Source organism: Protopterus annectens, chromosome 6.part0, assembly GCF_019279795.1.
Source record: "Protopterus annectens isolate FY-2018-M chromosome 6.part0, PAN1.0, whole genome shotgun sequence".
NCBI classification, from domain to species: Eukaryota; Metazoa; Chordata; order Ceratodontiformes; family Protopteridae; genus Protopterus; species Protopterus annectens.
In genome coordinates, this window is record NC_056737.1 from 669,612,314 (window position 1) to 669,635,869 (window position 23,556).

The window sequence follows — 23,556 nt, forward strand, 5'->3', positions numbered from 1 at the left end:
AAAGGTGGGCAAATGGATAGATTGGTTGAGAGCCACACTGGACACCACTTTAGGCATAAAAGTAGGGTTAGTCCTGAGGGAGACCCTGTCAGCATGAAAAATAATGAAGGGTTCCACAGCCATAAGTGCTTGTAGCTCAGACACTATTCTAGCTGAAGTGATGGCCAGAAGCAAGGCTGTTTTCCAAGAGAGGAATTTTAACTCTGCTGACACTGCAGGCTCAAAGGGGGGGTGGGGCATACCGTGAGCTTTTCCAGCACAATGTTAATGTCCCAAGCAGGGGTGGGGGCTCTTCTTGGTGGCCTTAAGTTGTTAGCCCCTCTCAGGAACTGTTTGATAAGAGGGTGAGAGAAGAGAGGTGGCTCAGTGCTGTAATGAGCAGAGGCATGGATCTTAAAGGAAGAGAAGGATAGGCCTCTGTGGAGTAGGGTCTGCTAGGTAGTCCAGGATGAGAGGTAAGGAGGGCTGTGCTGTATCTGCTCCTTTAGAGTGAATCCAGGAACAATACCTTTTCCACTTATCAGCATAGGATTCCCTTGTACTGGGTCTTCTGGCTTCACGAATGACATCCAGCACCTGCTTGCTTAGGCTGGCCACTGCAGGAGAATTCAAGGAATAAGCCAGGCTGCATGGTTCAGGGTTTGCAGGTGCAGAAGCAAGATCTGTCCCTCTTACTGAGTGAGGAGGGTTGGAATCTGGGGTAAGTGCCATGGTGGCTCCGGTGACAGACTGCGCAGTAGTGGCTACCAGTGTTGTCGCGGACAGTCTGGGGCTATCAGGATTGCCCTTGGTCTTTCCTGCCTTATCTTGAGTAGTACTCTTGTAAGAAGAGGCATAGGGGGAAAAACATAGATTGAGAGGTTTATCCACTGGAAGGATAGGGCATCCACTTTCCAGGCCTTGCTGTGAGGTACCCTGGTGCATAATTTGCTGAGCTGGTGATTGTAGGGGAAGGCAAATAGGTCCACCTTCGGAGTACCCCATTTCTGGGTTAGAAGGCTAAAGGTGTTGAGGTCTAATTGCCACTTGTGTGGGTCTAGGAGATTTCTGATTAAGTTGTCTGCCAGAGAGTTTTGTTTGCCTGGCAGGAATTGAGCTTGCAGGCGACTATGCATAGCCAAGGCCGTGTTCCACAGGGTCATGGCTAGCCTGCAGAGTGGGTAAGAGTGGGTTCCCCCCTGCTTGTTGATGTACCACATCACCGTGGTGTTGTCGGTTTTTATCAGAAGGGGCCCTGGTGAGAGCAAGGATCTGAAAGCCATCAGAGCATGCTGAACAGCTAGCATCTCTTTCTGGTTGATGTGCAGATGAATTTGGTTTGGTCTCCAGTGGCCCTGAATGCACCTGCGTCCAGATTTGCACCCCAGGCATAGTCTGATGCATCTCTGGTTAGGGTCTGGGCAGCATGGGGTTGTGTAAAGGGAAGTCCCTTGCTGTGGTTGCATGTTGCTGTCCACCAAAGAAAATCTGTCCTGAGACAAGGTATGACAGTTTCCAGGTCCTGAGAATGTTGGCACCAAAGACTTCTGAAGTACCACTGTAGTTTCCTCATATGCAGTCTGGCATACGGAATTAGTAGAATGCAGGAAGCCATGAACCCTAGAGCCTGCAGGATATTCCTTGCGGATAGCCGAGTTCTGGTGGCCATTTGAGTAAAGTAGCTTGTCAGATAGGCTTGTTTTTCTGGAATGGCATCTGGGATGCTGTGTCCAAGCTTCTCCTAGGAATACAATTTTTTGACTGGGGACTAGTTTTGATTTCTTTTCATTGACAGTGTACCCAAGGGAGGTTAGAAGGTGCTTTACAAATGTCAGGTGCTGCAACAGCTTTTCCTGACTGTCTTCCTGAATCAGGCAATTGATTGTCCAAGTAAGGGTAAATTTGAATCTTTCTCTGTCGGCAACAGGCAATGGCTGGAGCCAGGCATTTTGTGAAGACTCTGGGAGCAGTGGATAAGCTAAAGGGAAGTGCAGAGAACTAATAATGCATAGATCCTGCCCTGAAACGTAGATATTTCCTAGGGTGGCTAACCAGCCATCTTTGGACAGCATAGGGAGAAGCGGCTGTAGGGTGAGCATTTTGAATTTTGGTACCACCAGGAAGGTGTTTAGAATGGATAGATCTAAGATTGGGCGCCAGGTGCCCTCTTTACTGGGTACCAGGAAAAGTCTGGAATAAAAAACTTGGCCTATCTGTTCTGCAGGAACAGGATGAATTGCCCTTATGGAGAGCAGGGATTGAATTTGGTTTGGTGCCTTTGCCCACTGGTTTGGAGGAAGGTCTGGGAACCCTTTTAGGGTTGGCAGTGTGTTGAAATAAAATTTGCACCCCTGGGATACTATGTTGAGGACCCTTCAATCGTTGGTGATGGAGGTCCAGTTTTTTGCATGGAGGGCGCATGTTTTCCTCCTATTGCACGAGCAATTGGGCAGAGGTGAGGACGGGAGTCGAGAAGTCATTGTGAATTCTTTCCGTAAGGGGGTAGCTTAGCACTCCCTGTTTTAGATGTGGAGTTACTCCACTGCTTAGATCTCGGCACACCCTGAGATTGTAATCTGTAGGGTCGGTTTCCCCTGGGTCTAGTTTGAGGTGGCCTTGAGGGGGCTGGAAAGGACCAATGTTTCAAGGGGCAATGCCTACTGAATCTTGGAGGCTGCACTTGAAAAAATCTTTGACTGTGCACAGACTTGGCCTTTTCTTCCATCTTTTTTAAAACCTCTTTTGCTTTGGTGCCAAACAGATTGCCCTTGTTCAAAGGAACGTCAAGCAATTTTGATTTGACATGGTCTGGCAAGGTCTGTTCCTTAAGCCAAGCATGCCTTCTAAGTACAGAACCTGTGACTGCTGCCCTGCAAGATGCTTCTAGGACGTCAAACCCACATTGCAGGGTATGCTTGCTGACTTGGCTTGCAGAATGCATAAGCTCCTGTAATTGTTTATTTTCTGCAGTCAGGAAAGGTAGATAGTGCTTGCTTAAGTTCCACAGTACGTTGCTGGTATTTCAGCATGTGGAGCTGACAATTCAATGCTCTAATGGAGAGAGTTGCAAAGGTGCATACTTTTTTACCCAATCTGTCTAAAGCTCAGGAATCCCTGTCCGAAGGGGTGGGATTCTTAGCTGTAGTTGCTTTAATTCCTTTAGGCCCTTGGGAGATGACCTCTGGGTCAGCAGTAGGACTTTTTAAAGAAATTTGTGAGAGTCAGGGACTCTGTAGTACCTGTCTGGTTTCCTTGGAGCAGGGGTAAAGTATCAGGAGTCAGACTGGATTCCATGAAGACATCATTCACAACATCCAGAACAGGAGGGGTAGCTAAGGGTCTGTGCTGTGGTAAATCTAAAAACTCCCCGAGTCTCTTTTTAGACTGAGAATAATCCTGGCATTCCCAGTGGAAATGCTCTCTCAAAGTAGGTAGGGTTTCACCAAAAGAAAAATCATCTGGAGGGGAAGCAGAATGGATTCCTCTGCAACTGAATCCTCATAGGCAAATAAAGGCATATCTTCATATTCAGAAAACTCAGAGTCGGACTTAAAGCTGCTGGGGACAGGTCTCTTTCTTTTAGCAGGGGAAGGCTGGCTTCCCCTAATCAGCATGATCAGGTCTTCTGTCATTTTAAGTATTTGAGATTGTGGCAAGGAAGCAGGCACTTGAGTTTTGGTCGTCAGTTTGTTAGGCATAGCTCGTACTCTTGGCCTTAGAAACTCGGTAGTTACAGAAAGAACTGAAGATGTGAAAGTAGTATTTAGTTTGTGTCGAATATCGGTAATGCGAAGAACTTCCTCAGAAGCCGGTACCTGCACAGTGGCTCAGGACCCATCCAAGGTAGAGACATCCGCAGGTTCCATAGTCAAAGAGTCTCGTGGCATACCGGACTCCGAATGGGTCTCGGTAGTGGCCAGCGAATCCATCAAAGCGGGCATCAGGGGCTGCGAAAGTGCCTGAGTACCAGCGAACTGGCGACTAGCTTAACGGAAGTATCGTCGGAAGTTTTGGACCTGTGAGGTCTGTCTCTGTCTTTATCCTTATGTTTTTTTGGAAGATCTGTAGTCGGATGGCTTACCAAAGCCATTTTGGAATACAGAGATCGAGAACATAAGTATTTAGCTACAATAAGGGCCTGATGATGAATAGTTCGGGCATTGAACAAAGCACAAAACCGACATAGAGGTAAGTTGTGGTCTGGGCCTAAACAGGTGATGCAGCAAGAATGGAAATCTCACTGTGGTATTTGCTTTCCACAGGCAAGACAATTGTTAACTTTTTCTGACATTGGTTAGAGCAAGAAAAAAGGATCCCCAACGGGGTTAGTTAGCTTTAGAAGATTTCAGGAGAATTCAATTTCGGGAAAGAAAACTTGGGTAGCGTTCGACCGGCACTCATGCGAACTGCTTCAGGCTCCTTGGCAAGAAAGACTTGCGTAATGGCGTCGGCTGCCTGTTTTTATACCCCTGATGACCTGACGTCAGTCCTGAAGCGACAGCAACTGATGCAGAAATACTAAGTCTCTGGTATTCGGGCCGACTGAGGGCTAACCTGCTGGCAGATAACCTGAGTGTGATAAGTGCAACAGTGAAACATGAACATCTGGTCTTCAAGCATTTTCTTTCGCTGGCAGTAGGAACATCCTTGAATAAAAACCTCTCCATGCCTGGTAAGGATTAACTGGTTGTAGCACTCCTTGGAACAGCACGTGATGAAGAACAGGTGGGAACAAGACAGTCTGACATGGAGGATGAGGAATGACCTTCTGGAAAGGAGGAATTTCCTCCCACTGCCATCTGTAATCCTGAGAAATGATTTTCAGAACTTTGCTGAAAAAAATTTGTTGCCAAAGAGAAATATGGAGATTCAGACTTTCTGGAAGAAAAAATGGGCTAGGCTAGGAGGGAGTCAAAAGGTCTCTTCAATATTCCTTCAGACTTGCTGGCCTGTCCTTGGTTTCTGCAGATTTGACACTTTGGAACCCTCTTACCATTTCTTCTTAAATGTCTGTTTACCTGAATTTTGAGAATGTTTACTCTATTATTTTCCCGAAACTGGATGCAGAGATACAAATCTACTCGACAACTGGAAAAGGAGGGCTCAAAAATCTAAGATTACTTGGATTGGCTTGCCCCTTTCTTCACACTTTTTAATCACCTCTGCAGCAGACAGGGCAAAGACTAAGTTATATCCAAATGAGAATTTAAAACCTCATTTTTATCATCATCTGGGAGGTTCTGAGAAAGCACCCAAAAAAACCTTCTCAAAGCAGTACCAGTGGTCACAGTCCTGGAAGAAATATCAACAGTCATACACACACTGCAAACAATGAGTAGTGACCTGTACAACAGAACCAAGTTACTTAAAGCAGATTTTTCCTCACAAGAAGAAACTGCAGATAAAACATTTCTCATACTTTCACAATTTGTCAGAACAAACGAATATATTAGCCTGACCATTAAAAATTCTGAAAAATCAAAATTACAGAATTATACACTTTTCCCCCATACCTATAATTTTCCCATCCTTATCAAAAAGAACAGGATTGGAATTAACCAAGTGCTTATCAGCAATGGGATCATCTAAAGCTATAGCTGCTAGTCCAATTTTGGGAACGGTATATAAAAATTTAGAAGACTGAGGAACTTTATACATTCTCTCGGCCTTTTTATGGGCAACTGGCTGACTATCAGGAAAACTGCAGGCAGTAAAGCAGACAGAACAGCTGGAATGGGTGTAGGGCTCTCGAAAATCCTTCTGCAACAGCCCTCAGTATTTTCTGAGGTACTGAGAAACCTCAGTGTTCTTTCTCTGAAAACACTGGGACATTTTAGCAATAGTCTCAGAGAAAGAGGAACCCCAACAGGAAGCTTCAGAACTAAGCTCTCCTCTCAGTCTGAATCAGAAATCGGAGAAAACCTTGTATCTGTCCCTGCATCTTTCTGTTCAGATTCAGAATCTTGAATCTCTTCAGCAAAAGGGGAATCAATCTTTCTTTTATAAGAAACTACTTTAGAAAAAGGATCTACAGCCTTAATTTAAACCATGAGCCAGACCCAGTACCTACCTAACAAATTTGAGGAGGACTAGAGATGTGCTTGATTTTCTGTTTCTTTTTGAAATGAAAATGTGGTTGACCATGTTACTAATGGCAACAGCTGCTCCCCAGGGATAGGCACAGCATTCTGACATAAGGAAACCTTCCTTGTCCCCGCTTCCCAGACCAAGAAAAGTGGCTCTCCCTTGCCCACTGAGGGGACCCCAAAAGCCGCAGAAGACGTGGCCAACTCCCGGTCCACAGTGGCTATAGATGCTACATCAGAGACATCCAGGATAAAGGATGAGTGGTCTGAGGTACAACAAATGGCCAGCAATGGCAGAGTCATCCACCTATAGCTGGGGCAAACTGCTAGCCTGCTGTGGTGGCAAAGGCAGTTTGCCTGTTTTGAGCTTGGAAGGTGGACAGACTTTGGGACTGGTAGTGTGTTCCACAGTCAAGCCAACAATTGGTGCCTCTTTCCTATGGAAGACAAGCAGTAGTTGCCAATAAACACTACCAGTCCACAAAAGTTATCTTTTTTGACAGAAAAACACAGTCAAAAGCACTTTACTTTTCATTTGTGTGGCTGGCACAGTGTTTTTAAACAGAATCCTTTCCATTTGGTTTCTTTGAAGTCCTTTTTAAAATCTTGGGGTCTTCCTCACTAATAGAAGTAAGGGCTCTTTAATATTAGTATGTGTTTCAATTAAGTGCAGTCTTATTGGCCAACATGTAACTGATTTTTATTATATAAGCTGTGTGTCTGTCTTTCTCTTTCAATGGTCTGAAGAAGCACCTTTGGGTGTGAAAGTGCTAACCGTTTTACTGAAGACATTTTTAAAGATTTATTAAACATGTTTTATTTTACTTTTTGTCTGCCGTGTTTCTGTGCTGAAGTTGGTTTTCTTGCAGTTTCACATTGTTACTTCCAATTCATTGTGGGGAGTGTTCAAAACCTAAGCATTATAACACTGTTCAGGTTATAAACTGCAGATACAATTTGAAAGAAAAAAAAAGTTTTTTTTTTTTTTGGTACAACTAAAATCTGAGGAAGGAGGGTCAGATGCAGTGTTCAGAAATAGGACCCGATTGGTTCCTGCACTTCTGGAGCTCCAGGTAGCTGATTGAGGACTTTTCTCACCTGCTCTTCCCTTGAAAAGCTGAGGGTGTGGGTTTGGCTGAGGGCACTGGTTGAACCAGCTACACATCTAAAATGTAATACAGATAAGACAGCTGTAATGGTAGCAAATGGGTAAAATCAGAAGAAGCTTAAAAATTAAATAAAGAAAAATAGTGAAACAGGTTAACAGCTTTAAGTATTTGAGAGAGGTGGCTGAAGGGAAGTCTTAACAAGGAGGTCAACGCTAGAATCAGAGGGGCTGCAGCCAATTGGCACAGTGTGCCAAGGATAGTGTGAGGCAAAAGAATGTCACTGAAGCTGAAAACTATGGTGTACAAAACAGTGGTATGATCAGTACTTCTGTATGGTACAGAAACCTGGGCAGTGAAGACACAGTAGTTGAGGAAGCTAGAAGTGATGGAGGTGAAGTGTCAGAGATGGGTGGCAGGATGCACAGATGAAATAATGAGGACACTAAACCATAAGTGCAAGTAGCTCCAATTGCAGGTGTCAGGAATGGAGATCTTGCCAGCCCAGCTATCTAGAATTTTGTAAATTATTACATTCCATTTGTGAATATCAACATGATTCATGTGCTTGTGTTACAAACGTATTAGAACTGTATGTTATGTCTATATCAAACTGCTGGTGCAGAAGTGTGTGCTAAGCTTAAAAATGTATCCGCAGTGTAACCTACTGGATTAGAACAGAAATGTATATACACTATTGTAACTGTTTTAAGTGTATATATTTTAACAGGGGAAACTGAAACAGGTTAACTTGCGAAACTTCAGAAAAATAGTTGAAATTAAATTACTTTAGGGCCGGGCCATATAACAAAAAAGTTATCTTTCAGTTTCAGTGCAACAGGAAACAATATCTGTACTACAGAAGTTTTCTGTAATGTCTTTAAATTTGGAGGAATGTAAAATTATTTTACGACTTCCACCATTTGCCAAAAGATCTGAGATCTATGTATTTTCATAGGTAGATGCTAAATGCTACCAGCTGGCATCAATGGTTGTTTTGAGCCTGGGAACTGAAGTCAGATGACAAGAAATAATGTCATTCTGCAAGTATCTCAGCAGTAATATTTGAGGTATCAATTTGGGAAGTCTGAGAGAGAGAGACAGCATTCAGTATTTTTGTCTTTGACCTGACAAAATCCAGTGACCACACATCTGCCTTGCTATGATCTATTAGATTCAGTCAGGAATATAGTGAAGCATAGTTTAGATGTTTTTCTTAATTTTTTTGAGATTGTCCTGCAATGTTGTTTTAAATATATCCTGTGATTCTGAACTCTGATGTTACTGATATATATATATATATACACATACACTTAGTATTGTCTTCTATTATTTATTATTAAATATAACATTTCATTGTGGCTGATCTTTGTGAGACATATTTAAGTTCTGAAAGTTCATGCATAGTTGGTGACACTGTGCAAGGCCACTCCTAACAGCCTTGCTCTTGGTCAAACTACCATTTGTATTGATAGTAATATTACACAGTAAGATTGGACACCCTCTGTTAAGGACCTTAAAGGAGCTGATAAAGAGCTAGCTGGTGGCAGTAATAACTACCTTACAGTCTGGGCAGAAGGGGTCATAGCTAGTAAACCTGTGCCAGCCTTTCCCAGTTGTGTGTGTGTCAGCTACTTGGGCAGGGACACAGCACTGGTTGGCCAGAGAGAGTGCTGGAGGTCTTGGCTTACCCACTCAGCTGAGATCTCAACACTACAGCTCTGCCAGTGGGGGGGTCTTACTGGTGATCTGGAGGAAGAGGGAAAAACCAGCCCCAGCCTGACTTTGGTCTCTGTGTAATCTCAAGGGAAACTGCACTTGATGCAGACAGTTGCATCTGGAAATACTGTGTGTGTGTACCTGTTATCCTCCCAGTGCAAGTCCCTCACTGGTGCTAGTTGTGAGGATTGAGGGCCCTTGATTACTGGGCCAGTAGTGGGGTGTCACAGCAGGGAAAGTCAGAGAGAACATATTATGGTGGTTTCGGCAAGTGCAGGAAAGTCAAAGACAATCTGGTGAAAATGATTTGTGATTAAGCAAGAAGAAATGAGGGCACTCAGCAAAGAGGTGGATTATTTCATGTGAGAGAAAACATGCAACAATCAGGCATGACTGTCAAAGACCATATGAGAGTGGCAATGAATCAAGATTGATGGAAAGAGTTGAGTAGACACCCTGACTCAATAAAGAACATGGGGAAAAGGTGGCTGATAAGGCTGAAGAGGTCATATTACAATACAAAACTAACTGACTTAAGCAACATGGGAACTAGGTAAATTCCACATGACACACTTAGCCACTACTGATACCCAGAAAGTACAGTTGTGTACACTTACCATACATGTAGAGTGTATTCACTGTTGCAGTCATCACACTAGGGTTATCTGCCTGCAAGTAGCCCTCAGTCAGCCCGAATATCAGAATCGTGGGATTTCTGTGTCGGATGCTGTCGCCTCATCCATAAAACGTCAGGTCGTCAGGGGTATAAAACATGCAGCAGACGCCATTACATCAGTTTTTCTTGCCCATATGTCAGGAGCCCCCAAAATAGGAAGCAATCAAATGGTGTGGAACACCTCCAGTAAAAAGTAAATACCATTTCCATAAGATCTGGCCAAAAAAGAGGATAGGTAGAAAGTATATAAAGACAGGGGGGCTGGAGGGAGGGTAACCAGGACTGCAACAGTGAATACACTCGAACATCTACATTTATGGTAAGTGTTCACAACTGCACTATGTCCTTCGTGTTTCACTGTTGCAGTCATCACACTTGGGTTGATTCCCAAAGCTGATGAAGGGTGGAGGCAGTCAAGTAGTAGTAGGGCTGGCTAGCAGGCCTTGTAAGACTGCTGTGGCAAATCCAGCTCTGGATTTGGAAAAGATAGGTAAGTGGCAATGCTTGGTGAAGGTGTGTACAGAACTCCAGGTTGCAACTTCCAGGATGTCCCTGGTAGGGGCTCCCCTGAGAAAAGCTGTAGAGGTTGAGGCAGCCCTAGTGCAATGAGGCCTGATCCCCTGTGGGGTAGGTTTTCCATGGTGTTTGTAGCAGAAATGGATGCAGTGTGCTATCCATTTAGAAACTGCTTGTTTCGAAATAGCCTTGCCCTCTGCCCCTGTAGCAAAGCTGACCAGCAGCTGGTCAGATTTTCTGAAAGGTTCAGTCCTGGCAAAGTAGAACCTGAGCTGTCTGTGCACGTCCAAGGAGTGCAGGATCCTTTCCCCTTTATTTTGAGGATTAGGAAAAAAGGTTGGCAAATGGATGGATTGGTTTAAAGCCACATTGGATACCACCTCGGACATAAAAAGTGGGATAGTCCTGAGGGAAACCCTGTCCGCATGGAAGATAATGAAGGGTTCCACAGTCATAAGGGCCTGTAACTCAAGACACTCTACTTGGTGAAGTGATGGCTAGAAGTAAGGCTGTTTTCCAAGAGAGGAATTTTAACTCTGCTGTAGCAGCAGGCTCAAAAGGGGGAAGCGTGAGCTTCTCTAGTACAAAGTTAGGTCCCAGGCAGGAGTGGGAGCTCTCCTTTGGGGTGTTAAATTGTTAGCTCCTCTCAGGAACTGTTTGATCAGAGGGTGAGAGAAGAGGGGTGGGTTCAGTATTGTAATGAGCTGAGAAGGCAGAGGCATGAACCTTAATTGATGAGAAGGAGAGGCCCTTGTGGAGCAGCTCTGCTAGGTAATCTAGGATTTGAGGCAAGGACGGCACAGCTGTGTCCTTCTCTTGAGACTGGCTCCAAGACCAGTATCTATTCCACTTTTCTGAATAGGATTTCCTAGTACTGGGCCTCCTGGCCTCAAGGATAACATCCAGCACCTTCTTTTTGCTGAGGGTTACTGGTGATGTATTCAGGGAATAAGCCAGGCTGCAAGGTTCAGAGTTTTCAGCTGAGGATGACTAATCTGTCCCTCCTGCTTGGACAGCAGAGAGGGGGTCTGCTGTAGGTGCCAAGGATTGTCCTTGGCCTGTCCTGTTTGATCTTGGAGTACCTTTGGAAAGAGGGGGGGGGCATAGATTAAAAGGTTTTCCCATGTGGAGGATAGGGCATCCACTTTCCAAGCTTGGCTGTGGGGAATTCTGGTGCAAAGTTTGTTTAGTTGATAGTTTTGGGGGGATGGAAAAAGGTCCACCTCTGGTATCCCCCACCTGTGTATTAGAAGATTGAATGAGTTTGGTTCCAGTTTCCACTCGTGTGGGTCCATTAGATTTCTGCTTGTCGTCTGCCAGTAAATTTCGTTTGCCTGGCAGGAACTGAGCTTGCAGGTGCATTTGGTTGCTTAAGGCTGTATCCCACAGTGTCATGGCTAACCTGTAGAGTGGGTAGAAGTGAGTTCCCCTCTGCTTGTTTATCTACCACATAACTGTGGTGTTGTCTGTCTTTATCAAGAGTTGTCCTGGCAGGATAAGGTATTTGAAGGCTGTCAGTGCACTCTGTACAGCTAACATTTCTTTTTGATTGATATGCAGGTGAATTTGTCCTGGGCTTAATTTGCCTTGAATGCATTTGCCTGCCATGTGAGCCTCCCCATGCATAGTTTGATGCGTCTGTTGTCAGAGTTTGGACAGTGGGGGGTTGTGAGAAAGGGAGTCCCTTGTTGTGGTTGCAAGCCTCTGCCCACCAAAGGAACTCTGTCCTTAGGCAAGGAATGATAGGAATCACTGCTTCCAGATCCTGGGAATGTTGACACCAGAGACTTTTTAAGTACCATTGGAGTTTCCTCATATGCAGTCTTGCATATGGAATCAGTAGAATACATGAGGCCATGAAACCTAGGGCTTGCAGTACTTTTCTTGCAGATAGCTTGGTTTGAGTGGCCAGTAGTTTGAAATAAGTTGTCAAATAAACCTGCTTTTCTGGAGTAAGAATCCCTTCTGGGAAGTTGTGTTCAAGCTTGTTCCCAGAAATACAATCTTTTGGCTGGGTACCAGATGTGATTCCTTTTCGGTGATGGTATACCCCAGAGAAGTTAGGAGTCTCTTTACAAACATCAGGTGCTGAAGTAGCAATTCCTGGCTGTCCGCCTGAATCAGGCAATCATCCAAGTACGGGTAAATTTGAATATTTCTCTGTCTGCGGGAAGCCATGGCTGGAGCCAGGCACTTTGTGAATACCCTAGGTGCAGTAGATAAGCCAAAAAGGGAAGTGCAGAGAACTGATAGTAAATAAAGCCTGCCCTGAAACGTAGACATTTCCTGCAAGATTTCCTTATGGGGATATGCAGATAAGCGTCTTTTAAGTCTAGGGTGACTAGCCAGGAGTCCTTGGCTAGCACAGGAAGGAGCTGCTGGAGTGTAAGGATTTTGAATTTTGGTACCACCAGGAAGGCGTTTAGGGTAGATAGATCCAGAATATGGCGCCAAGATTTCTCTTTCCTGGGCACCAGGAACAGCCTGGACTAGAAACCCTGCCCTCTTTGCTCTGTTGGCACAGGTTGAATAACCCTGATATTGAGAAGAGAATGTACTTGCTTCTGGGCCTCTGTCCACTGGTTTGGAGAAGGTCTGGCAATCCGCTTGGGGCTGGCAGAGAGTGGAAAAGAATCTGTATCCCTGGGATACAATGTTTAAGACCCATTGGTCCTGGGTAATATACTCCCATGTTTTTTGCATGCAGGGCAAGTTTTCCTCCTAGGGGTGCAAGTACTTGGGCATGGCTGGGAAGGGTAAAGGACAAGTCACTGCGAACTTTTCCATAGGGGGGTGGCTTACCACTCCCAGTTTTTGAGGAGGGAGCACTCCATTGTTTAGATATGTGCATACCCTGAGACTGCAGTCTTTCTGGTCTGTTGCCCCAGGATTTGGGCTGAGAAGGTCTGGAAGGGACTGGAAAGGACCAATTCTTTGAGGACCAATGCCTACTGAATCTAGGTGGTTGTACCTGTAAGAAATCTTTCACAGTTTGCATGGATTTAGCTTTTTCTTCCATCTTTAAGAACAACTTCTGCTTTAGAGCCAAACAAACAGTCTTGGTTTAATGGAGCATCAAGTCATTTTGCCTTGATATGGTCTGGCAAGATTTGTTCCTTCAGCCAAGCATGCCATCGCAGAACAGACTCAGAAGCATCTTGCAAGGCTGCTGTCACTAAGGCATCAAAACCACACTGCAAAGTATGTTTACCAACTTGGTTTGCAGAATGCATTAAGTCTTCTAGGTCCTTATTTTCTGCACAGTCAGGAATCAACAACATTTTTTGTTTAATTAGATCAATAATATGCTGCTGGTACTTCAACATGTGAAACGGGCAATTTAAAGCCCTGATGGCAAGAGTTCCAGAGGTATATACCTTCTTACCCAATCTGTCTAGAGCCCTAGAATCCCTGTCCGAAGGGGTAGGGTTTTTGGCTGTAGAAACCTTAATACCTTTAGGTCCCTGGGAAATGGTCTCGAGATCCGCAGTGGGATTTTTAAAGAGAAATTTGTGATAGTCAGGTACTCTGTAGTATCTGTCAGGCTTTCTAGGAGCAGGTGGTGAAGTATTAGGGTTAAGGCTGGATTCCATGAACACATCTACAATATCCAGGACAGGGGGAATAGCTACAGGCCTATGCTGAGGCAAGTCTAAAAATTCCCAGTCTCTTTTTGGACTGTGGGTAGTCCTGGCATTCCCAGCGGAAATGCTCTCTTAGGGTATGCATGGTTTCACCGAAAGAAAGGTCCTCTGGGGGGAGGCTGAGGGAATTGACTCCTCTGCATCTGAGTCCTCATAGGTAGAATAAGGGTATGTCCTGGTAATCACAGGGGTCACAGTCATCAGACTCATGGTCTGACGAATCTGAAGGAAAATCAATTCTCTGTCTTTTAGAGGGGGAAGGCTGGCTTCCCCTAATTAAAGTAATAAGGTCTTCAGCCATTCTAAGCATTTGTTTCTGTGGCATGGGTGCTTGAGAATGTGCTTTGGTCGGTTTCCTAGGCATAGTGCGAACTCTGGGCCGGAGAAATTCGGTAGATTTAGTCATTAACGAAGTAGTCAGTTTAATACGAACATCAGGTCGTCTGAATACACCCTCAAAAGCTGGTGCCTGCACAGCGGTTCCGGACCCAACCAACGTAGAGACATCCGCAGGTTCCATAGTCGATGAAGCATCTCATGGCATACCGGACTTCAAACGGGTCTCACTAGAGGCATGCGAATCTGTAGAAGCGGGTAAAAGGAGCTGCAAAAGCACCTCACTGAGTACCGGCAGACTGCTGACTAGCTTAACGGAAGCGTCGTCGGCAGTTTTGGACCTATGCGGTCTGTCTTTATCTTTGTGTTTTTTCAGAAGGTCGGTAGTCGGATGGCTTACAGACGCCATTTCGGAATACGGAAAACGAGAGCGAAAGAATTGAGAGACAAAAATAGCCCGACGACGAATAGTTCGGACATTTAACAAGGCACAAAACCGACAGCGAGGGACGCCGTGGTCTGGGCCTAAACAGGTGACGCAGTAAGAATGAAAATCTCTGTGAGGTATTTACTTTCCACAGGCAAGACAATTGTTAACTTTTTATGACATTGGTTAGAGCAAGAAAAAAAGGATCCCCAACAGGGTACTTAGCTTTAGAAGACTTCAGTTTTGAAACTCGAAAAACAAAAATTTCAGGTAGCTGCCGACCGGCACTTGTGAACTGCTTCTGCTTCGGGCTCCCACGCAGCAAGAAAAGCTAATGTAGTGGCGTCGGCTGCATGTTTTATACCCCTGACGTCATGGATGAGGCGACAGCATCTGACGCAGAAATCCCAAGATTCTGGTATTCGGGCCGACTGAGGGCTACCTGCAAGCGGATAACCCTAGTGTGATGACTGCAACAGTGAAACACGAAGAACATCTGTAGCTACCATTTCTGCCACCCCTGTACAGCTCTCCAATCTGGATCCCCCACCCCAATTTGAAGTTGAGAATGAAAAGAAACAACAAGAATGAAAAAATGTCTTCAGCTTTTTCAGCTCTGAGTTAGAGAGAGAGAGAGAGAAAAAGAGAGAGATATGGAGGAAAATGTTCTTAGCTTTAAAATATAGCAAGTTCATTGCTACAAATTTAATAGGTCTGTCTAACTACCAGACAAAGAGCACTAAAGTGCTTTAGCCCTTATCAATAAACATACAATGGTATTTATTTCTGGATGCTAGTAGTGCACTACCTCTCAATCAGTATCTCCTGATTGTGCCCCCTGACACCCTGCACACAGGGCTCCTGCCCCTTCATGCCATTCTAGCTATGCTTCTGCTGCTGTCACCTGAAAGCCCCAGAGCCCATGGTTTGATCTCAATTCCAGTTGTATTATATATGTAATTCACATGTGCTCTCCAGTGGGTCTTTTTCCTGGTACTCTGGATTCCTCTCAAAACTATGCTGGTTGACTAGCTACTTTAAAATACCACACATCTACTCATACCGCTGTGCACAACTTATGTAGAACTTATTCAGATGTCATCACCCCACTTTCTTATAGGTTCATAGTTTCATGGGAGGTTACTAGGCTAGCAGCTCTAGAGCCTTTACAAGCCTGGCCATGTTAATCCTAATCCCAAGTATCCCCATTTGTTCTTTTTTGGGTAGCTCGCAGAACGAATCTATGAAGAGAGCACGTCTGTGAGCAAAACCAGCTACCCCTGTCCATGAGGGACATGGTTGCTACCCCAGGGCAAATTTGCCATCTCCCATCCAGTAATCTAGGTTGCATATGAATAGGGTCAGTCAAGACATCTGTTTTACGTGAACAGGGAGTCTATTCCAGAGAAGCGGCCGTCTCTGGGAGACATATCTCTCTCTCCAGCATGATCTGTTAATGTCACAAGCTAGGTTGAGATCCCTAGAGGGAGTGACTCTTGAGCCATCTGACTTGTGGATGTGCAGCATTTCCATTAGGCCAGGGTTGGAGATTGCCCTATAGGCCAGGCACAAGTCACCTCTCAGCAGCCTATACGATACAGAATAAAGTGACAGTGCTTTCAGCCTGTCCACATAGGTCATGATTTGGAGTCCCTGTATTTTCTTAGTGAGAAACCTGAGGTCTCTGCAGCTCCTGTAGGTGTCTGTTGAGGTACATGCAAAAGGGTGCATTTTACTCTATTAGTGGTCTGATGAGTTAGAGTACAGTGGAGTTATAACATCCCTTGATCTGGATGCTGTACCTTTGCTTATGAGATATGCTATGTAGAAGGCTTTCCTTACCACTGTGAAAACTTGGTGGTAAAAGTTCAGATTGCTATCAACCTGTGTTACCAAGTCTTGCACCACTGGGTTGGAACTCAGGGGGGATGCTATCAATATTCTGATTTGTAGGGAATTTAGTTTTACCAAACGGAACAATGCATTTTTTTGCACTTAGTTTTAGACCATGGCTTTGGCACCAATCATTTGTGTGTTAGCCCTTCTTGTAATACATTAGCATCATTGGGGGACTCAATGACTGCTCCCAGTTTGCAATCATCACCTAACTTAGTGAGCTAAAGGAGGTCTAGTTTTGCCTGGACTTCTGAGAAAAAGATGCCAAACAGTAAGGGGCCCAAGAGCAGACACCTGGGGTACTCAACTAGTGATGGGTCTACTGGCGGAGATGGTGCATGTTTTGTTGGCGAGCCAACTGGCTACACATCTAGTAACATAAGGGGTTTATCCCTATCGGGGAGAGTTTGTCAATGATGTCAGAGTGGGAAATTGTGTCAAAAGCATTGGCAAGGTCAAGATAGGCTGTTTGTACTGTCTTACCTTCGTCCATGGCTTTAGTGACATTCTCAAAGAAGTCTACCAGGTTTAATAAGCATGATCTGCCCTTATCAAAGCCAAACTAGGTTGGGTGCAGCATTTTGGAGGTCACCTATATCCTTGTTAAGGTCCATGCTAATTCTTTCTATGGCCTTCCAGATGAGGGTGGTTAAACTTATGGCTCTCTAGTTCCCAGGGTCAGTTGATGGCCCTCCTTTGTGCAAATCATTGCTGCTGCTCTCCATTCTGCAGGAACACAGCCAGTTCTCAAGCTATGATTAAAGAGAACGCCAAGTGGATCCACTAGGTCTTGTTTTAGATTGTTTAGTAAACAACCTGGTATATTATATGGTCCCACCGAGGCTGTGTTTTTGGCCCTGATGAGCGCAGAGATGACCTGTTCTCTAGAGATACTAAGCAGAGGGCTGGTGAGGCTGTGTTTTTGGCCTTGGCGAGCACAGAGATGACCTGTTCTCTACAGATACTAAGCAGAGGGCTGGTGAGGCTGTGTTTTTGGCCTTGGTGAACACAGAGATGACCTGTTCTCTAGGGCTGGTGTCCGGTATGCTTTGGAATATGCTAGGTTGGGATAGGGGGTGAAGTCTATGCTGAATGTGTCAGCTAGCAGGATGGGGATATCGTCCTGTGTATTATGATGATCCAGTCTACAATCAGTTTGGCACACAGCTGGGCATTCCCTTTTAGACTTCTGATACAGTTAAAGAATGCCTTATGATTATCCTTGGCTACACATGCTTTTTTAGTTTTGTAATTTGCAAAAGAATACTTTACAAGACTTCTGATTTTCTTGTTTAGGCCTTAGGAGGGAACTCTTCCTCTGCAGATTGATAGCCCTCTTGCTGTTGGACAACAGTTTCTTCCTCTTGTTATACAATCTGTTTATATTTGTTTTTATAGGAAGACCTTGTTTTGATCCGGTCAGGTACAGCAGAGTTTATGCAATTGCTTAAGTGTTTGTACAGGGCATTTGCATACACCATCATCACTGTTATCTGCGATTGCAGGTGACATGAAGCTTTTTATACCATTGCTTAGTAGGCTGTAGTTGGCTTTGGTGAAGTTTTTTTATAATTTTAGTTCCTGTGAGGGTGTCCTTACCAGCAGTACCTTCATTCAAGACTGACTTGCGGTGTGACTTAATCAGGGCGGGCATCATGCATGGTGAAGTACAGTGATGCCCCCATATTAGTGAGTACTATGTCCAGGACATCATAGCCCCCAGAGTTGGTGCAGACCATCTGTTCCCGAGAATTTGTGTTAAAGTCCAGGAACCTCTAGGCAAGCGTGTTTTTGCATGTGTATATCCCCCAGTCTATGGAAGGATAGTTGAAATCTCCCATGACTAAGGTGCTGGGCTGTATGGCGAGGGATTCCAGTAAACTGAGGTAGGCAGTGTGCTTACCCTGGTTCATGGTGGGGATCTATAGCTAGCAATGCTGTGGTATGGTACTTTCCTAATACTTAATTAGGCATGGAGTTGTATGAGAGAGTCACACTGTTTGACCAGTCTCAAAGTGTATTTGATTTTAATGAAGATGGATACAACTCCACCTTTTATTCTTTCACACTCATTTTGAGGTCTGAACATGTGGAAGGCCATTGTAGCCTTCCACGGCCGGGGTGCTCTCAGAGGTCTTGAATCATGTCTTGGTAACTGCACAGACGTCAGCATCCTCCAAGGTGAGAAGTGTTACTAGGGAGTGCAATTTTGTTTTTAAACTCCTAGCATTAAACAGCACAACCCTGAGTTTGTCTCTATTAGATTTTATGCTGGAAAATTTGTTGTTCTGACATTGCCTAAAAAAGCACTATGGGGAGGAAAGGGTCTTTGCCAGTATCCGAAAGCCTGGGTAGACAGATGCAGATCATCTCTAGCAAAGCAGCAAGGTCCGTCTACCATATCCTCCCAGACTGACAGATACTGGATTCCCCTGGACTGACACCAGAAACTGAGCCAATTGTTGAAGTCAATATTTTTTTGTTTATACTGTGGCATCATTGTGGGTGAGGGTAGTATACTGCTTAGGGATAGGGACATATCTGTCTGGGGCACAGTGTTCCATCATCTCTCTCTTCATATAGTCCAGAGAGGTATGTCTCAAGTCATTTACTCCAAAATGGACTATGACAGGTAGTTGCTGAGTGACTTGACTACATGCATGATGTCAGATTCTTAAATGATTAAATAAAATCCATATCCTGGAATACCTTACTGGGAATCACACAATGGACAGGTACTTAACCTTACAAGTTACATTCTTTAGCCATGTACTATTACAAGATTTGCTATGGGCACAGCACTTTATAACCCTAATGTACAATTTAGTTACAATAAAATTGATTTCTACATGGCACTCTGTAAACAACTGAGGATTTCACAATGCAATACAAGTCAAGACTGAGCATTGGTTAGCATTATTGGATGTTAACAATGATCCCAACATTCTGTTTCTTTTTCCCTTCTATAACTGAGGGTGGGTGGAGTGGGGTGTGGAAATTAAATGACAATTTATAACTTATTTATGTTAATGCAATACACTAAAATGTATGTGGAACCATTTACTAATACACAATGTTTTATTTCTTATCACTTTTTGTTGAATGCAAAAAGGTACATAATTTCAAACTTGTACTTTCTTGACGATTTCAAAACAACATTAACATCATCTAGAAATGCTCTAAATGTGATAAAAAGCAAGTCTGTCAAATGCAAAACTGCTGGAAGTGCCCCCTTTACGGATGGTACATAGGTGACCATGCCAGAAAATATCTGAAAAAATTAGCATAAATGGCAAGGTTGATTCATTTAAATACTAGACAGTTGCTGAACCAGACATTTTAAAATTAAAAAAATGACTGAAACATACCGTTCTTCGGGAGTATCAACATGAAATGTTCTTTCAATTACTGTGGTCCACTGGAGACATCGAATGATGAATGTGTTTGGTTTTGGTCGTTCAGTCTTCATCAGCTGGCATTCTATACCAAAGAAGAAAAGACAGGCATGACATGCTATCATTTGTTCTGACTTTTATCTAACCAAAGATGTGATTAAGCAGTTATAAAAAGTTTATTCTGAAAGCTTTAGTTAACATGCTACAACTAAAATGCAATTCTGCACCCAGCTCTGTTAACCAAATTTAGTCATTATGAAGCATCTTCATTTAAATATCAGCACAAATGTGTTTTTACATTATATGCAACAAAAATAATGGGTTTATATTTACACAAAGATATTTCTCAAGTAATGAGTGAAAAGCAGTTTTAAAATGAGACAATGAAAAGGAAATAACCCCCACCACTCCAACCAAAGCAGTTTCTGAAAAGGAGGCAAATAGCAGTAATTTTGCATATGCATGACAACGTTTAACATTCTCCACAAATGATTATTCATAACCACCATAGTGCTGTCACCGGCAGAGTCTTCAGTTACAGAACGCCCCTGTATGTGCACAGAATGCCATTACACATTTTTAGATCTTTCATACTTGAAATTTATTTCTTTAAGCCACTTTTAGGATCATGTACATTTTTGAATCATTCCCTCTGCTTCTAAGTCCCAATTAAACTGGTTTCCAACTACTGTGCCCAAATAAGTGAACAGCTTCATAATGAGATTTACTATGCACCAAGCAACTGAAATGACACTATCAGGCTTATGATAGCTAAAATGCCCATGCTATAGTTAAAAAAAAATATGCTTAGGGTACAATGCCTCACTTGATTCTGCAAACCCCCGTCAGCAGTTCTCTACAAGCCTTAATTCTCCAACTCAAGTGTAAAAACAACAGCTTTATCCCAGACAAACATCAACATGGAAATGCACTAGGGGTTTACAGCTCGATAGTTGGATAAAGAAAAAGTTACTACCAACTCCACAGTTAGTGAACGAAGATGTATAAATTAGTACTATAATAATTTTACTAGTCTAAGCGAACCTTGCACTGCACCCTCACACAGCAGTCACCACTGAACTACAGAAGAAACCAAATAACTAACGGGGTACTTAGCTTTTTAGAAGTCTTCGAAGTAGTATTCGGTAGTAGTAATCTCTGGATCTGACCGACCGGCACTTGCGAACAGCTTCTGCTTCGGGCGCCACGCGGCAAGAAAGACTGAGGAAAATGGCGTCGGCTGATGCCTTTATACCCGAATACCTGCAGCTATGACGTCGGGTGAAGTGCGACACCAGCCGAGGCCAGACCCAGACTTTGGAATCCGGCCGACCGAAGGGCTGCCTGACGACAGGACAACCCATTTGTAAGGACTGCAGATGCATCCTTGAAGGACATCCAAATAACTTTAAGCAAGCAATAACACCAGAGATGTTGCACATTACTGGAAAACAAAGGGCTGCCATGGTGTGGTGAGAGGTTAGATGCTGCAGATGCAGCCCTAAAATGTCTATTTTCTCTGTAACACCTACCCTAAAAAGCATTATTGCACTTTGAAAATGGGTTACCCATTACATTCTGTTTTATTATTAGTATACATAATTGTTTATACTGTTGATAAAAAACAGCTCTTCCACTTAATGTTTCAAAGTTGTTGTAGGCTATGTAATTGCTGCTGGAGGAAATATTTTACATCAAAAATACATCCTATAAGTATGTTCAAACACAGAGTCTGGCACAATTATACAAACACATGCAGAGACTGACTGCCTCTCTCACATGCACAGAAACTTTGATGCACACAAACGCAGAGGCTAAGGCAGACAAGAGTCACACACAAATATACACAGAAACACACCTACAGATGCAGAAAGACACACACATATACACACTCAAAAATATGCCCAGCAATTACAGCCACTGTCTTGATTGTGTACACTGCCAATGACTCGCTATGATCGAATACATGGAACATACACAGTGCAAAGCACTGCAACCCCATCTCTCCCAACATGCCTTTCAGCTGTCCCTAATTTTGCCTCTTTTTTTTGCTCTGAACTTTGAAGATTACTTTGATTTTCTGGTAAATCTCTGATGACTACTGTTAGACAATACAGCCATAATTTCATACTTCCTACTGTTCAGAAAAAAAACAAGTTGCTGTAAAACCTCATGCTCTACAAACCTTTTAAGTAAATTGGTAATATTTAAAAAAGTGTCTCTAACTTTGGGTCTTCGTACCACCATTACTTCTGACTTTGTACAGAATTACGCACACACTCTCTTACACACGTACGTAGCTACTTCATTACTTTTGATTTAATTACTTCCCACAGTAGATAAAAAAGCAGTTTTGTGAGTGTATTTAAAAAAAAAAAGTAAAGTAAACAAGAAAAATACACCAGATAACTCAAACGTAACTGGAGCAGCAGTTACATGAGCTCAATAGGAGAGAAAAATGTCAAGTTCTTGTAACTATTGCTGTGGTAATTTTTACAACCTGATTAATTTGTTTTGATTTTCTTTTTATTTACTTATTTTATGCTCTGTAAATTGCCACATTTCACGAGTGTGAACGAGATGGCTGCCATCTCATTTTTTTTTCCCTCAGTCTATGGTTCATGGAGGCTTAATATGAGACTGTGAAGCAGTAGACTTGATACTGGCCTCTCCTTGTACATTAATTCCCTGTTGAAGGACGTATTTTCTCCAATAGGATATCACATTTAAATCTTGCCTATTTTCTAAGAAACGTTATATTATGTTCTACCACACACATCGCACCCAAAAATTAATGAAGCTCTTGTCAGAGAAAAGCTTTAAGATATGATGCTGGAATGGACAGCAGTCTACAGTAGGAAGATGTGACACCACAAAGGCTACAGCTCACTTTCCCTGCATTTTTTAAAAAGTACAGTTGTGTACACGTACCATAAATGTAGATGTTCGAGTGTATTCACTGTTGCAGTCATCACACTTGGGTTATCCTGCCAAGGGTAGCCCTCAGTTGGCCCAAATACCAGAGGCTTAATATTTCTGCGTTGGTGGTTGTCGCTCCAGGACTGACATCAGATAGTCAGTGGTATAAAATCAGGCAGCTGACATCATTATATCAGTTTTTCTTGCCCCAACTGTCAGGAGCCCCCAAACAGGGAGCTAGGTTATGGTGAAAGACCATCACCAGTAGAAAGTAAATACCAAAAATTCCCTTAAGGAGAGAGGAAGAGAGAAAGAGAGAGAAGGGGGATGGAGGGTCGGAAACCAGGACTGCAAAGTACAGTTGTGTACACTTACCATAAATGTAGATGTTCAAGTGTATTCACTGTTGCAGTCATTACATTTGGGTAATCTGCTGGCAGGTTGCCCTCAGTCGGCCTGAATTCCAAAGTCTTGGGTCCTGCGTCGGTTGTTGTCTCCTCTTCCATGATGTCAGGTCTTAAGGGGTATAAAACAGGCAGCCAACGCCATTTTCTTTAGTTTTTCTTGCCCCAGATGTCAGGTGCCCCCCACAAGGGTAGCAAAAAAATATATATAAACTATATATACATGCAACAATATAAACTTTTCCTTCATCTACAAGCAAATACACCACAAAGGCTGTAGAAAATAGTGAAGGAAAGAGAAACTCCAGAATAAAAAGGGGGAATGGCGGGCAGGTAACCTGGACTTTAACGGTGAATACACTCGAACATCTACATTTATGGTAAGTGTACATAACTGTACTATGTTCTTCGTGTTTCACTGTTGCAGTCATTACATTTGGGTAGAATCCCAAA

General features: G+C 43.5%; 1 protein-coding gene across 4 annotated transcripts in view; it reads right to left on the minus strand.

Moving 5' to 3' along the window:
• The window catches only part of AKT1 (AKT serine/threonine kinase 1), a 1,868,331-nt gene that overhangs the window by 1,094,252 nt on the left and 750,523 nt on the right, over window positions 1–23,556 (minus strand). For all 4 annotated transcript variants that reach the window (XM_044074354.1, XM_044074351.1, XM_044074355.1 and 1 more), the window contains one exon: window positions 19,754–19,865. In XM_044074354.1, coding sequence (XP_043930289.1) covers window positions 19,754–19,865 — 112 coding nt within the window. The remainder of the gene's footprint in view (window positions 1–19,753; window positions 19,866–23,556) is intronic.